This window comes from Apis cerana, linkage group LG14, assembly GCF_029169275.1.
Source record: "Apis cerana isolate GH-2021 linkage group LG14, AcerK_1.0, whole genome shotgun sequence".
Classification (NCBI taxonomy): Eukaryota; Metazoa; Arthropoda; class Insecta; order Hymenoptera; family Apidae; genus Apis; species Apis cerana.
In genome coordinates this window covers 3,941,253-3,958,330 of record NC_083865.1, presented here as the reverse complement: position 1 = coordinate 3,958,330, position 17,078 = coordinate 3,941,253, and the positions used below count along the sequence as shown (strand labels likewise).

Sequence of the window (17,078 nt, the reverse complement as noted above, 5' to 3'; positions counted from 1 at the left end):
GGATCGTAATATGTCTTCGTCTCGATGTTATTTAACGAGTTAATTATCACATGGAATTGCTGTCAAAGAAAATGGATTATTCGTTGATCGATGCGTGGCAAAGATATGAAAATTTTTTTAATTGATGTTCCCCGGCGAAAGTGTTTTCGTGAAAGTCAAAAAATGTTGGTCAACATTTCTCTTCTTCTCGATCAGTGACGATTATTTCGGGATATTAATTTATCAAAATAAACTTCATTGTCAACTTATTGATCATCCTGGAACCGAATATACATGTCTATTACTCAAATGGTAAATAATCAATCGTAATCGCTTCTCTGTCGATAAAGATGTTAAAAGAAAACAAAATGTTAAAAAATGATCGACGCGATGTTTACGATTTGCACAGATACAGATGCACGATTCCTATAGTTTTAATATAAGTACACGCTGTTTACCTTATCTGATTCAAAAGCGAAGAGGAAAAAATATTTCGCAAATTTCTCTTATTCTGTGATATGGTGAGACGCGTAAGAGAATGTTTTCACGAGAGACAATTTAAAAAATTTAAATTAATTTAAAAAAAATAAATCGATTAACCGACAATTTAAAATGTTGATTTGGTGAATAAAAAAGGACATATTGATTACAAGTGCAATTACTTGATTACATTACACTCGAGAAGATTCATCAATTAATGAATCTGGAAAAAGCGAAGTAAATATAAAAATCTTTGAACAAGTGCAGAAGAAATAATATTCATTTTGGTAATTACACAAAAAAAGCAATATTTCGTGACAGGAAAAATATTCTTTATATTGTTTTTGCAATTAATAACTCTTTAATTATCTTTAATTATCTAACTCTTTAAATTATCTTTATTATGCAATACATATATTTCGTACGAAAAATAAATTTGCAATTCAATTATTTATTTATTCTTCACGAAATAAATTATCCATTATTTGCTATTATTATTTTGATCGTGATAAAAAAATTTCTTAATTAATCATTTAATATTTATATTATTTATTCACGTTTCAAAAAAGAATCATTCAATATATATATCGCGCGCGTATGATAGAATCAGCGAAACAATATCGTTCTCGACTTCGACTCGCCTCGAGCATAGGCTCGAACAAAAGCGACGAACGAGAGAAGCAGCGAAGAGAGCCAAGAAGAAGAAGAAGAAGGAGAAGAAGAAGAAGAAGGAGAGAGAAAGAGAGATCGGTTCGGATCGGTTGAGCGGATCGCGCGGGTCGTCCTCGTGCTGGTCGCGCGTCATGGCGTGTGCTCGCCGCTTCTTTTTTCCCCTGATCTTGACTCCCCTGCACCCGCTTTTGACACGATGGGCCAGGGGCCACGGGTGTAGCGCAGGGGTAAAACAGTAGTAGGAGAGAAGCAGAGGCAACGACAGAGCGGCAGCACACCCGAGAAACCCCCTTCCATTCCTCCCCGCGAGAGTGCGTGCAGGTGTGCACGAAAAGGTCCTCTCCTGCGCCTTCTCCGGCACCAACGAAGGGGCCCCCCTGCGCCACTCGACCATGCGCACACAAATACCAAGGAACAACCGTATACCGTATGTACACACAGTGACGCGGAGACGCGTGGAGGGAACCTGTGCCGGGCCCAACAGGCCCCCAGATCTGTGGGAACTGTTCGGCCCGCGAGCTTCCCACGATACGCTCCGGCTGCTGTGCTACAGGGTTCACTCGTGCGTTTCCTCCCCTTCCGTCTCCCCGCTCGACACCCCTCTACCCGCCACCAGTCCCCTGACTGGCGTGGAAGGGGCAACGGGTGGGACAGTTGGTGGGGGAAAGCGGTCGAGAGTATAAGTAGCCACTCGGTCCCCACCAGCCACTCAGAATCGACGTGAACACGGTATCGTGCGCTTGTCTCGGCACTCCGAGACACACACGTTATATATATACATATATATTATCTTTAACGCATATCCAACGCGTTTTTGAGTTATCATCATCATCATCATTATTATTATTATTATTATTATTATTATTATTATTATCATTATTATCATCATCGTTTTGAATTGGAACATTTCGAGTTTCTCGAATACGTTCCTTGCATTGGAACACGGGCTTTGTTTGTGACAAGTGGAAAGTGAGGAGAAGTAATCTGATAAATAAACGATGGCACCGCATACCAGCTACACGCCTGTCAGTGGTATGGAGTACGAGGAGCCGGTGTCGAGGACTTATCAGTACAGAAAGGTGATGAAACCGATGCTGGAGAGGAAGAGGCGGGCAAGGATCAATCGCTGCCTGGACGAGCTGAAGGATCTGATGGTGACCGCGCTTCAGGCCGAGGGGGAGAATGTGGCCAAGTTGGAGAAGGCTGACATTCTCGAGCTCACCGTCCGCCACCTTCACACGCTCAGGGCTGCCAGAAGGCTCACCCTCACGCCGGAGAACAGCTACGCGGACAGATTCAGGGAGGGGTTCACCCAGTGCGCGCAGGAAGTGTCCTCGTTCCTGTCCACCCCTGTCGCGGCCGCCGTACACCCTGCTGCCGGTGCACAATTGATGAGACACCTCGGTGGTTGCCTTCGAAGACTCGAAGGAACTTCCTCGGCCAACCTTGGAACCACCACCTCAAACAACACCACCACCACCACCACCTCCACCACCGTCGCGTCCACTGTGAACGCTGTGAGCAAGGCGACGCCAGCCGTCAGTCCAACCACCAACGTGATGATCAACGTGCCGCAGAATGTTTACACGCCTCCCCAAAGTCCTGTCAGTGTGGCAAGTTCGTCCGGGGAGTCTATGGAGTCGTCGAACGCTGTTTGGAGGCCTTGGTGATTGGACGAAGGATGAAGTTTCGATAATTTTTGAAGACTTTGAACTTTGACAAGCTAACTTCCGTTCCTCCCTGATGGAGAAGAAGCTTCGCTGTGTGTGGCAGGAGCAAATGGGAGGGGAGAAAACGACGAATCATTTGTCTTCCATACGTTGAAAATTGTTGAGCCTCGTTCTCGTTCGAGGTGTTCGATCGATAATTATAGATTGATATAATCGTTTTTTTGTTAAGTAATTAATCGTAATTGGGATCACTGTTTCTCGAGATGCTATATTTCTATGTCTCTCTTTCTCTCTCTGTTTCCTTCTCTCATCTCACTGTAAATAGGTGATGAAGCTTTAAGTGATACGTCTGTGATAGGGCTCGATTTTTGTACCTGAGACAAACTATATTCTCGTAAAGTAGAAGGATTATTATTATTATTATTATTTTAATATTATTAATATTAATATTATTATTATTATAATTATTATTATTATTATTATTATTATTATTATTATTATTATAGATTATAATTTGTTATGTTTAGTTAAGAGGCAATTTTTTTTTTTTAGACATAATGAAATATACGGTGTTTTTGTTCAAAAATTATAATTACATATCATGCAGAAATTAATAAACATACATTGTTTCAATCATTTGAATTCTGGTTGTTATCACTCCTAACCTTCGTCCTTATCATTTATTTTATTATAATTCAATAGTATTCAAGTTAGTTATATCATTTATCATATTAGTTAATATTTTTGGATCTATTGTAAAAATATTATTTTTAAGAATGATATTAAAAATTTTATATTGGCATAAAAATAAAACAATAATTAAATTAGAGATAATTAATAATTGCTTTAAAATTATTGTAATGTATATTTTTAATCGTTTATCAATTATCAAATTTATTTAAAAGGATAAGATATAGTCTATGATTTCTTTCGAGAAAATTTTATTCGTATTATTTTCAAAACAAATTTAATTTTATTTCAAATAATAAAAAGTAATTGCATGTTGAAATATATTGTAATATCTAATTTAAGAAAAGTATATTCCTATTTAGATATTTTGAATATCATTATAAATATAATTCGCGTATAATTGCAATTTTATAAAATAGAGAATTGATTGGAAGATGATCAATACTTTTTTTTTTGTCAAAAGAGTTATAAACTAAATAATTAGTAGATAAATAGGACAATAAATTTTTAACGTTATTTATTTGTCATTCTTTAAGATTAAAATAAATTTTGAAGAACTTATTTAATGATGGTATGAGAGTTTGAAGAAAACATATGAAGAAGATCAGCGAAAATTTAATGGAATAATTTGTCACTTAAGTCACGGTTATCAATTCTTTGACAAATTTCAGCGAAAGCTTGATTAAAAGAACACCGTTTTAATTTATAATTTCGAAGTAAAGACACATAAAATATCGATCGCCATATTAAGCATGATGTTTTAAAAGAAAAGGGAGACGCAGAGTTATGATTTCTTGTAGAGAAAGAAATTTTATATTTTTTCTTACGAATTTTTCGATCATTTCAATCTCCAATCAGCCAACGTAATATCACGATATCCTGACTATTAACAACTCTGACTATTGATACAATTACGTTTATAACACTGAATATTAAAATTATTTTAACATACGGATCGTAACATACCATACCACGATATCAACTACCGAAAAGCCTTAATATAAATCATTGCGTTACATTTTTATCCGTAATTAAAATTGTATCCTGTCGAGAAAAGGAATCATTTAAGATAAATTTTTAACGGTATTATGTATTAACGTGTATCTTTCGTGTTCTGGATCCATGTTAAATCAATTCCGGCAATTATTAAACTCAGGGAAAAAATACACGATTCCGGTGATAACCTAATTTCGATGGATCACTGATTCGCTACTTTCACGACACGTGGATCCATCAATCCTCTCCGCCTGAAAAACGTTTCGCGTGGATCGTTTCGCAACTTGCTATATAGGGTGTCCTATAATTTCTCGATCCTGTAATTTGCGAGGCCATCGAAAGGAGGAGGAGGAGGAGGAGGAGGCCCGATTCTTCCCATCCAAAAAAGGTTGAGCCATCGACAAGAGATAAATTCTCGACTCTCGGAAAGAGAGTTTCGCGTTTTTTGGAACATCGTTGCAAATCGTCTTTGATCTCTTCTTTCTCGTTGTGGACGCGATGAGAATGATTAAATGCACGAAAGGTTAATTTTAAACGTGTTATTAATGACAGTAATTTGGGACATTCTTCCAGTTGTTTCGATCCACGAGATCGAAATCGTGGAAAATTGTAAATTATCGTTTGTAACAGTCTTCGAAATATTTTGTTTTCTTAGTTACATTATGCATCTTATGTGGTAAATTAGATATTTTTTTTTAAAGACACAGTTTTTATATATATATTACTTAGTTTTTATTTATTTATTTATTTATTTAAAAATTAGTGAAGAGAATTATTTATTTTTATAAAGAAAAAAAAAAGGAAAGGTTAAAATAAGGATGATATGATGAACTTCTTAAGAAATTGGATTCTATAGCACCCATTATTATTAAATTTATTTTTGTCTCATAATTATATATAAATATTTTCAAGAGATTATTGTTATTTTATCATAAAATTTTCTGTTTAAGAGATGAAGTCACGTCTGTTCAATAACAAATTTTTTTATTTGAAATATAAATGGAAAATCTGTGCTCGAATTTGCATAATAGAGATACATCTAATCAATTATTTCGATCATTCCCATATTCCCAAGAATGACCAATATTCCTCATTTATATAAATATTCATTTATTGTTAAAAAATGCGAAATTTCGTTCACTTCGTTAACGAGATACGAAAATATCTATCAAGATCAAGCTAATCCTATCAACTCTATCACTTATAAAATCCCATTACCCCGAAAATACCTGTAAATACATACTTTTCACAAAAAAAAAAATATAAATATATATATATATATATGAATTTGCGCGAAACGCAATTACAGTCTAATTACAACCCTTCACGTTAATCGATCTTAACGTGCCTAAAGTACGAAGCGTACGAATAACCCCCTTTCTAAAAGTCGTGTAGCAAAACACGTATTAAGAGCAATTCGAATCAATTTTCCCGCCGTTTCGACGCTTCCTTCTCCCTCCCCTCCTTTTATCTCAATTACATACACCGAGTTCCGGATTCACTTTCGACGCGCGATCCACAGCGCCATAAATTACGTATCGGATACGTGGCGGCCGATTAAAAACCATAATAAACAAGGAGGAGGGCAGATGTTTTTTTTCGGAGGGAAATGATCGCGGCTCGAACGATTGCGTGTCGAATTCGCAAGCAATCATCGAAGTTTTGTCCGTTTATAATGAGAGGGGAAGGTAGGGAGAGGGGGGAGGCGCTTTCGCACTTTTTTCTCGAGCTTTCCCGCGACAATTCGAATGTTTCGCCTCCTTTACGTAATTGGATCGGTGTCACCGGAAATCGACTCGATTTACGAACGAATGGCAATAAAGTTTGAAAGTTGGTGCGTCGTCGCCGAGAGTGTGAGTTCGAGATGATGATCTCGTGAGTTTCGGGGACGAATTCAGCATTCGTGGTGTGTAGGGATAAACGAAAGAGAAACTGAAAGGGAATTCTTTGTGAATATGGACGGTTATTAATTTTGAATAATGAAGCGCAGTGTTGATTGAAAGTTTCGAACGGATAAATTTGAATTGAAGGGAATGTGGCATCGATTGTTTAAACGAAATCACAAATCGAGCTAATTAGTAATTTATTCCAAATAAACGTGGTTTAAGCCTACAAGCTTGTTCCAAACGGATTCAAACATTTAAAAATACGATTATGTATGGATATTTACAGAAAAAGTTCCTTCAGAATGATACATAATAAGCACATAATAAGCTAATTCGTGTGTGATAATCAGATATTAATAATTAAAAATTTATCATATGCTTTTATTTTCTTTGTCGTAATATTTTCTATCCTCTTCTGATAACAAATGAGATTATATTAAAGATCCATAGACCTGAGGATCTATTTTAATCGATTCGTGCATCGTTTATCTTTATTCTAAAACTTAGAATTCGAATCTAGAAATCTTGCCTCGTAAATTTTTCGAATAAATTTATCGTGCTATCGAAAGATCGATTGAATTGAATTATTAAAATTTTAAATAACAGATTTTATAGTATAAATATAATGAGCAATCGATCGAAATTAACGAATATATAATTTAATTTTTGTTGCAGATAGCCGAAACTCCGTTTGCATGATGCTGACAGCTGCCTTTTACATAATTTGAATAGGTACGTGGAAAGACGCAGGTTACGTATATTATGTATAAAAATTTGGTTAAACATTCGCGTGATAACGCGTGCACGAAAGGATCTTATTTAAAGGATTATTAAACGATTATTCCACGAGATAAGATCTACACGAATACGGCTCATTAAGACGGCGGTATTTAAATATAGGCCAGAAATGCATCGATAAACATCGATTTCTACGAGCTGCCATCGTTCAAAGAGAATTATAACGATATGTCTCTTCAATGAAAAAGGATCGTTTATTAATCCTGGCAAATATATATATATATATTTTTTTTACGTATCGTGTGAAAATCGAACACGATTTCCAAGCTCGGTTTGTATTCCACGAAAATTATTCTCTCGGTGAATTGGTTCACTGTTACGACACGGAGCCTCCATCCTGTCATTATCTGTCTCGTTAAATTCGTATCACGAATTTGTGCATCCGTTATTCTATCTGTTTTTTTTTTATTCTTAATCTTTCATTAACTTTTTTCTTTGATTATTCGTGAGAAAGTTTCTACTCTTCTGAAAGAAAAGTTTCGATGATGTAAATATGGTGTATATATACGAAAGAAAAAATTTTTTCGATTCTTTTTAATTTTATTGACACGGTTATTCGTTCTTATTAATAGATAGGAGAATAGGAAAATATAAAAGAGGGTAGAAAATAGATAATTTAAAAATTTTTGAATTTAAACGATTATCGAAAAGTATTTCTCGTTTTATAATATTTCTATCTTGTTTACAATAATATAAACAACTCGAAGCACAAATTGTCGTACGTTTAACATCACCTACGCGATCCACCGTGATTTCTAAGCTGACTTAGTTAAAAAATATTCTTGTAGACGCGAATTTATCAGAAATAGTGATATGCTCGGTCGTTTCGAAATTGTTCATCTTCTTTCTTCGAAGATCGAAAAAGCAACGTAAGTTTGCAACATCCACGGCGAAAATTTAACCAGAAGTTGTCGATCTTCATGACGTACACATCGTCGATATATCTCGATCCCACGTATAGCCACACGACGTTTGTAGGTTGGATAGGCTGCGAAAATGACGCGCTACCACGAATGTGAGAAAATGATGTTTAATTCGCTGAAATTTCGCGAAACGCACAATCCAAACCACGTATCCGTCGAACTAAAGCCAAACCTGTTTCATCACAGATGTTACAGACTGTCCAGGATGGACGTAATAGCGTACAATCACCATCACGAGATCGCGAGCGTCGAGTACAGTATCGATGACGGTGACCTCGAGAGCCAGAATGAGGACGAAGATGAGGATATATCCCCGTATATCGACATCGATCAGCGTGTTCTGACCCTGGAACGGCTGTCCGCTGCAAATGGCGAGAAGAAAGACAAAACACCGTTGAGGAGAAGTTTATTCTCGTACGTGGCGCCGTACATCGTGTTCCAGTCGTTCGACTGCAAGGGGCCAATAATGCCGCACGAAGTAACCAAACACCTGAAGTGGCATCTGAGCACGATCACACCATTAATCGTACGTCGTACCTTGATCAACTCAGGTTTTCAACTGATGAAGAGGTGCCAGGAGTGGTGCGGCACCTGGGGCAAGCACATGAAGTCGTCGTGCTTCAGGGCGGTGAAGGAGTCCCAGAAGATCAATCATTTTCCGGGCACGTTCCAGATAGGACGTAAGGATTGTCTCTGGGTGAATCTGAGCAAGATGATGTTGAAACACGAGGTGAAGGAGTTCGATTTCGTTCCACGCACCTACGTTCTGCCCCGCGATCTCACCTGTTTCCGTCAAGTTTGGAAAAAGTTCGGCAGCAAGGGGAAATGGATCGTGAAACCGCCCGCCTCCGCCAGGGGTACGGGTATCAAGGTGGTGCACCGTTGGTCCCAGATACCGAGGAAACGGGCCGTGATAGTGCAACAATACCTGTCCAGGCCTAAACTGATAAGCGGCGCCAAGTTCGATCTGCGCCTCTACGTTCTTGTAACGAGTTTCAACCCTTTGAAGATCTACCTCTACCCGGACGGCTTGGTCCGTTTCGCCTCGGTCAAATACAACGACGACATAAACTACCTCAGCGACCGTTTCATGCATTTGACCAATTACAGCATCAACAAGACAAACTCCACCTACACGAGCAACGATTGCGTTGATTCTTGCACGGGGCACAAATGGGCTCTGAGAACGCTTTGGTCCTATCTTGAGAAGGAGCACGTGAACGTTTCGAAATTGTGGGCGACCATGAAGGACATAGTGGTGAAGACGATGATCGCTGGCGAGTCGAACATCACTCCGTTGACCAGGGTCAACACGACATCGCGTTACTGTTGCTACGAGCTGTTCGGCTTCGACATACTTCTCGACGAGAATTTGAAACCCTGGCTGCTCGAGGTGAACATATCGCCCTCGTTGCAATCCTCCTCGCCGCTCGACACCGCCATTAAGGGTCCATTGATCAAGACTGTGTTCAACATAGCCGGATACCAATTGCCAAACACGTTGTCGTTCGAGGAAGCGAGAAAATTAGCGGAGAAGTATCAGTTGGATATGGTGTGCCAGGATTACAGGCTGTATAAACTCGGGTTGAATAACCAGGAACGGATTAAGCATTCGATCTATATGAATTTGAGGAATCGTGAGGATTACGTGGAGTCCATTATCAAAAATCTGACCCCGGACGACGTTAGACAATTGATCATGTACGAGGACGAGCTGACGCAATTGGACAGGTTCGAGAAGATCTTTCCAACTGCCAATAGCTACGAGTACCTGCAGTACTTTGACGTTCCAAGGTACTATAACATGTTGTTTGACGCGTGGGAGGTGAAATACGCGGATAACAGATCGGAAGGGATAATGAGATTGCAAAAACTGTGCCAGCAAAAGTATCATTTGGAACCGGTCTGTTAATAAGGGATACATTGTGTTCTTATTTAGGGACCTAAACTGTATAAGGGTTTTTTTTTTTTTTTTTTTTATATAGCTTAAACTCATAATCGATAAAGCGACGTGAAAAATGAATCAGAAAAGGAAAGAAAAAAGAGAAAAATAGAAAAAAAAGAAAACACAAAACTTCGCTCTATCCCTTTTTTATATAGATACCGTAATATGTATCACCAACTTGTATAGGAAATACAATTGTTGTATAGAAATGATTGGATAGAAAGGTTACGTCACCAGATGTTTACGTCATGTGCCTTTACTACGGTTGTGCAAATTTACCTTAATGTAAATGGCATTATTTGACTTAATAAAAACGATTTTACAACGATAGAAATTGTCGCAATGGATTTTTTTCTTTCTTTTTCTAGTTTTCTTATTTTCTTTTTGGTTTTTAAATTTCAAATTTAACCGGAAAGGATGTACCAATACCAAACGCGATTAAGATTGATCCATGCAGGTTTGTAAAACTTTTTTATGGTCTTTTTTGTAATATCGCAATTGCTCAGATAAAATAATTTTTCAAAGTTTTCCACGATGAGATGAGATTAACGACTAAATCGGACTATTTAATTTTTTTATTTTATAAAGAGATAATAATATCATTGTCAAATTATTTTATATGAAAAACGATTATATCGACGTAAGTATGTATTTTTTAACACGTTCAGTTCTTTAATTTAATTTTTATTACGAAGCAAGATTAAGTTAGTATAGTATAGTATAGTATAGTATATATTTAATTTTTATTCGATAAAAAGATAATGATTAAGTTTTCCGAATCGTTTTATTTGAAAAATCAAATTGATAAATAATATCATTATTTATTTTATGTTTGTTATTGATGATTTTAGATATTCATACAGGGCAGAACGTGTTAACGAAAACATTTATTAACATTAGATTAATTAAAAGGATAAAGTTACTTAGCATTATTGAACGAATCCTTTATTTTTGCGCATTATATTGATCAGTGCTAACCATTGAACACTGTTTTAATGATTACTAAAAAGAATAATTATATCATTTGTTTAATAATACCATAACAAAAAATATTATTTTATTTTTCGTTCGAAATATCATTTGTATCCATTTACATCAATTTACAACGACACAACGATAAATTCGAAATATTAGGTTAATTTTACGAAAGAAGATATGCAAATTACAATGTCAATTATTTCGAATATCGTATTATTGTAATTTTTTTTCTTTTTTTAAATTCTTCGGCGATAAAATAAAAAAATAAGAATTGATTCGAAATATATGTATTTTTAATTTTCCAAATCATTTCCTCCCACGATAATTCTTATATATATAACAAATTTGACGATAAAATATTACAATTAATTTTTTATTCTATTTAATACAAAATTGTATTAATGATCATTACATGTTATACCAAACATATACGATGGGAATTTCAATTTTTAATAAAATAAATAGACGATGTCTTCGGTGTAGATTACAATACGATTACACTCGATGAGAAATTAATTTCAATGTTAAAAAAGTTTATTCGCAAGTTAAACGGTCGTATTTTTTATATTTTCAAATCCCTGAACTTAGCTCCCGAAATAATTATAAATTCGTAGAACTGACACTTCAGTCAATTGCAACGAAAGCTCATTTGCAACCACATTTAAAACGCATCAAGGCAAATATACAACGCATAAGTATATCCCTATATATTTCCCATTTTATGGCGTTATTCAATGAAACACGAGCTCTTTTGATTCTAACTTCAAACTGGTATTCTAAATCGCTTTAAAAATCTCCCAACTTCAAACCGCATCAAACACAAACTATTAAGCGCAAACTTCATTGCAATTTCACCTTCATCACTAACCCCCACCGCTCCACTTTCGGCCAAAAAAAAAAAAATTTTAAATTTCCAGTGCAACTGATCCATCCTGACTCGATCGATCGAAGAAAGAACCACCGAGCAGTATTAAGAAAATCTCGAACCGACCCGAAACAAACTTAAAAAAGCCGAGAATTGGAACATGACAATTCAAATGACCGAGGATTGCACGAGCACTTGCTTCAGTAAATTATCGTACAACAACACTTATTTCGAGGACGACGAACTGTACACGTACATCGAGATCACCGAAACGCTGTTAAAGGCCAGACCTTATCGAATCCGTCGAACGATCCCCGATGTCGGCTCCGGTGACAAAAACTTGTCGTTACCGATGAGATTGAGCCTGTTCGCCTACGTCCCGCCATTCATCATCTTCCACACGAACGAAACCACGAAACTGCCGGCAGAGATCACTAAGCATCTGATATGGTGGCAAGCTAGGAAGAATCCAACTGGGATCGTGACCAACACGGCGAAGAAATCCGGATTCAAGACGACCAACAGCTCCGCGGACAACTGGTGCGGCACCTGGTGTAGCACCGCTGCTTACTCCAGATTAAGACGGACGAAAATTTACTCGAAGGTGAATCATTTCCCGAGCAGCATCGAGCTGGGTGACAAAATAGCCCTCTCGAAGAATTTCCGAAGGATGAAGAGAAAGTTCGGGAGCAAGAATTTCGATTTCATACCGTTGACGTTCATCCTGCCCGACGAGAGATACCTGTTGGGCAAATTTATGCAGAAGAACGGCGGATTTTGGATCGTTAAGCCGCCAGATTGTTGCGCGGGGAGCGGGATCAAGATAGTGTCCCATTTGTACGAGATACCGACGTATCGGTCGTTCGTCGTGCAACGATACATCTCCTCGCCTAGATTGATCGACGGCATCAAATTCGACTTGAGGCTGTACGTGCTGTTGACCAGCATCGATCCTCTCAGGATATACGTGTATAAGGAGGGTCTGGTGAGGCTGGCTACGGAAAAATACGTGAATCACGTGAACACCTTGTCGAACAAGTTCATGCACCTCACGAACACGAGCGTGAACAAATTCAACCCGAACTTCAGGCCGAACGACGATCCGAACCAGTGCAAGGGCAACATGTGGACGCTGAGCTGCCTTTGGAAATATTTGGCTTCCACGGATAACGTGGATATTATCAAGATCTGGACCAAGATCAAGGACATAGCTATTAAAACCGTCATCTCCGCGGAGCCGTCTTTGTACAAAGCATGGAAGAAGACCTCGATGAGCACGTACAATTTCTATCAGCTTTTCGGTTTCGACGTTCTCTTGGATAAACATTATCGACCGTGGCTACTCGAAGTGAACGATTTCCCCTCCATGGAATCTGACACGCCGCTCTGTAAATTGATCAAAGGCCAATTGGCAAAGGATTATCTAAATTTGGTCGGTTTTCACGTACCTGACCTGTTGAGCCCCAAGGAACTGAAGGTCTTGAGAGTGATTTACAAGAAACACGTGATCTGTTACAACAGACATTTGTATTCGAGTATGCTGACGTGGGACGATAGGAAGAAGCAATTTGCTATAATGAAAAAAGCTAGTAGGAAGTATTACTTGAAATCGATATTGAAGAACTTAACACCGGATGACGTTAGAGTGCTGATAAAACACGAGGATGAGATTACTCAATCGGGTCGGTTCGAGAGAGTCTTCCCTACGTGCGATACGTATCAATACTTTACTTTCTTTGAAGAATCAAGATACTATAATTTGTTATTAGACGCGTGGGAACACGAATACGGGCGTAATCGGTCAAAGGGTATCGAGAGGCTAAGAAAGCTTTGCAAGAAGAAATATCATTTGTCTTGAAGATGAGATTTTATAATTGTAATCTGGTAAGAAATATCTAAGAGTATCTTTGGAATCTTTTTTGGAGACGTGTGAATCGTTCTTAAGCCAAATATTTGAGACTATAATATATCGAGATCTCTCGATATTATCGAAAGTTTCGAAATCCAGATTCGTTTATCGGTAATAAGAATGCGCGAACAACTCGATTTCGGCTCTGTTCGGCAAAAGTCGGACGTGATCGTTTCGAGAACGAATGTTGAACGGAAGAGAAAATATGTAAAAAGGGGATAATGTTCATGGGTTAACGATAAAATAAAAATTTAATTTGTTTAATATGTTTTCTTTTTTTTCTTTTATATTCAAATCCTGGATTTCATAACTTTCGCAGAAATCTATAACGATACGAGAGTATCGAGATTTCTGGCGATTTCGTTCGAATTTTTCCGATCCGTCCCGAATATGTTATCTTGGGTAACTATACGTTTTTAATCTTTAGTGTCTTCCCTTGAAAATAAGGTTAGAAGTAAAGTTATTGATAGGTTCGCATAATTTAGGGGTGTAATTAATTTTGGTAGTGAGTTAAAAAAATTAGCAAATGCTCACAGAAATAGAGATGAAAATGTATTCAATTTTTTATTTTAGTTTTCATATTTAAATAATGATAAATAGTTTTCATATTTAAATAATTTAAATAATTATAAAGCACCGTTTATATAACGAATCGATTATGAATATGGATATCGACAGTTTTTAATATTTATTATTTTTTAACAAAATAAAGGAAGCAATGTTGTATCAATTTGCAAAACAATTGTATCGTGGAATTTATAGCATTTTGAGAATTTTACACGTTACCATAAAAATAATATGTAAAACATTGATGTGTAACAATATTTTATACGATTTGAGAAATTTGTACATCACACATCTTATAACACACATGAGAATAACATAATAAAATCAAATATTGAATATCATAGAATTAGATTATTTCACTGGTTGATTAATAAGCAATTTTTTTTTTATAAAAAAAATACTTTGATAATGACATCGTTATCAAAATGTAAAATATTGTATAGAAAGAAAAGGTATAAACTAAGTATTTAAAGCTAAATATTGTTAATAATTTACAGTAAATATGTAAATAATTGATGATTGAACACTTTATTTATATTAAGACAAAATTCATAATAATAATATGTGTATATATATATATATATATTTAGAAAAAGATTGGAAATTATGTAAAATAGAATTAATAAAAATTTGTACAAACGAAAGATGCATAAAATGAAAAAAAATTTTATGGATAGAAGATATCGTAAACAGATCGAAGAAGAACCAACTTGTGAAGATTAATTGCAATTTCCGGAGAATTTCAAGATATCAAAGTCGGCGTAAGATTGATAGAAGAGATATCGGGTAGGCGGTTATGCTCGTTCGCGCGTAATTGGAACGGAGCAGACCTTCGAAGAGTTAAATAGTTTCACGGCTGTAACAGCGTCGGGTTTAATAAATCCGTACTAACAATTTAATGTCTCTATTGTGGCCGCGACGACCGACGGTACCGGCAACTGAACTTGATTAGGTTAATACGAAAGGGGACCAGATTTCTTCGCTTCCGCCCTTTAAATTCAATTACCAGACTGTGGTCCGCCAGTTAAAACATCGTATATCAGTTTTGTCCGGAGGAAGTACGATCCATGATAAGCCGACGAAATCAATTATCCCCCAGAAATCATTGTCTCGAGTTTGAGCTTTCTTCGCAAACGTCTCTATCCCTTTGCAATTTTTTTTACAAATATCTTTACTTTTTCTTTTTTTTTTTTAAAAACTTAAATCGTAACGATTTTTCGACGATGAAGATCGAGATTGAGAAAATTCTTGTACTTATTGGTTTATAGAAGGAAGTATAAATTTTGGAAGAAGTTAAAAAAAAAGTTATGCTTAAAGAATATTAAAATTAATAATTTTAAATGATAATTATTAACAATTAATTAACAGTAATCGTTATTGTGGATAATGTTTGTAGTTACGTATTAACAGTGACGAAAATTTTATTGGTTAAAACTGTTAAAGAACGTTTGATGCATCAATATATTCAATGTTTCAAGACATTGTTAATATCACTGAATATTCAGAAGAATGTTGAGAATTTTGAAATATATGTCGATCATCTGAAAGCTACATTGAATGGAAATTATCTTTTTAGGTTAAGAATGATCATTATCATACGAAGACTTTATTTCTGGTAAGTCTTTTATACGTAAAATTTATAAATAACTTAATTAATAGATAACTACAATACATAGCTTTTACATTGTTTTATATATGACATAATTAAATTATCTATAAAGAGTATTAAAGTAATTTTAAGAATGACTTAAATGATTAATGATAATACTGGTTTACATATCTATAATAGAAGATTTTGATTAAGACTCACGTTTTAAACGTGTATTAAAACTGTACATCTGTAATACATGTTAGAGAATTAAAAATTCGTGTTCAATATATAATTATGCGTTTTAATATTCATGTATATAAATATTAAGAATTCACGTGTATACAAATATACAGTTATGTGTATTAACATATTTATTCATATACGAAATGGGTATTGGATTTAATTAATAAATTTTACATAAATAAAATAAAACGAAAAATTAAGTTTCAAATTACGAATTTTGATGTAATACATGATATTAATAAATTATAATTTCCATAATAACTATACAGATATTAAAAATTATGTACAACTAAATTTACGTATTAATTACGTAACACAAGTACGTGTCTTTTGAAATGTTACATGATCATCTCTCCTGTATCGTTTCGTTTTAGCCAACAGATGGTCTCCTTTTTTATTTTTGATAATTTTATCTTATTCATAAAAAAAGAAGAAGTTGAGAATTAATGTCACTTAATGTGTACCCACGAGTCATTTGTGTCTCTTCTTGTTCGTTACATAAATTTTCACGCGCGGAACAATATACGATATATATTGCATTTCGTTAAGGGAGAGGCGAATTCCGTTTACAGAGGAAAAGAAAAGAAAACATGGGTTAACGTGGCCTGTCAAATACGGGCAGGCCAGCAATCGTTTGAAGACAATAGGGCTCGCACAGTGCCACGACAGTCAATGAATTGATATCGTTATTGTAACAACATAATAGACATATTTTCTTATTGAGATTGCAGTCCAACTGTGTGTATGTGTAACATGCACGCTGCGTCGGGTTCAGGTTTATGAATGCATTCATTCATGCGAGTCGTGAGTATGTGTTACGCAACTACTACAAACCTCGCGTGTAAGGCTAAGGACCCCGTCTTTTCGTTTGATGATCGCTGAAAAT

The 17,078-nt window shown here is 35.9% G+C and overlaps 3 protein-coding genes across 12 annotated transcripts in view; all 3 read left to right on the top strand.

The window, feature by feature from the left end:
- LOC108004451 (tubulin monoglutamylase TTLL4-like) overlaps positions 1–11,299 on the top strand; it is a 171,658-nt gene extending 160,359 nt beyond the window's left edge. For all 10 annotated transcript variants that reach the window (XM_062085259.1, XM_062085263.1, XM_062085258.1 and 7 more), the window contains 2 exons: positions 7,049–7,105; positions 8,281–11,299. In XM_062085259.1, coding sequence (XP_061941243.1) covers positions 8,300–10,006 — 1,707 coding nt within the window. In that variant the 5' untranslated portion in view covers positions 7,049–7,105; positions 8,281–8,299 and the 3' untranslated portion in view covers positions 10,007–11,299. The remainder of the gene's footprint in view (positions 1–7,048; positions 7,106–8,280) is intronic.
- On the top strand, positions 1,826–3,443 carry LOC108004452 (enhancer of split mbeta protein). The gene has a single exon (XM_017067376.3). It carries the CDS (start codon positions 2,130–2,132, stop codon positions 2,799–2,801), a length of 672 nt encoding a protein of 223 aa, XP_016922865.1. The 5' UTR covers positions 1,826–2,129; the 3' UTR covers positions 2,802–3,443.
- Positions 11,300–11,419: 120 nt separating the features above from the next.
- On the top strand, positions 11,420–15,002 carry LOC108004483 (tubulin monoglutamylase TTLL4-like). The gene has a single exon (XM_017067438.3). The coding sequence runs from the start codon at positions 12,043–12,045 to the stop codon at positions 13,738–13,740; it is 1,698 nt and encodes a 565-aa protein (XP_016922927.1). The 5' UTR covers positions 11,420–12,042; the 3' UTR covers positions 13,741–15,002.
- Positions 15,003–17,078: the final 2,076 nt, after the last annotated feature.

What these genes read in the sequence shown, in the direction of transcription:
- LOC108004452 (XM_017067376.3), top strand. Translation starts at nt 2,130, where the DNA reads ATGGCACCGCATACCAGCTACACGCCTGTCAGTGGTATGGAGTACGAG.
- LOC108004483 (XM_017067438.3), top strand. Translation starts at nt 12,043, where the DNA reads ATGACAATTCAAATGACCGAGGATTGCACGAGCACTTGCTTCAGTAAA.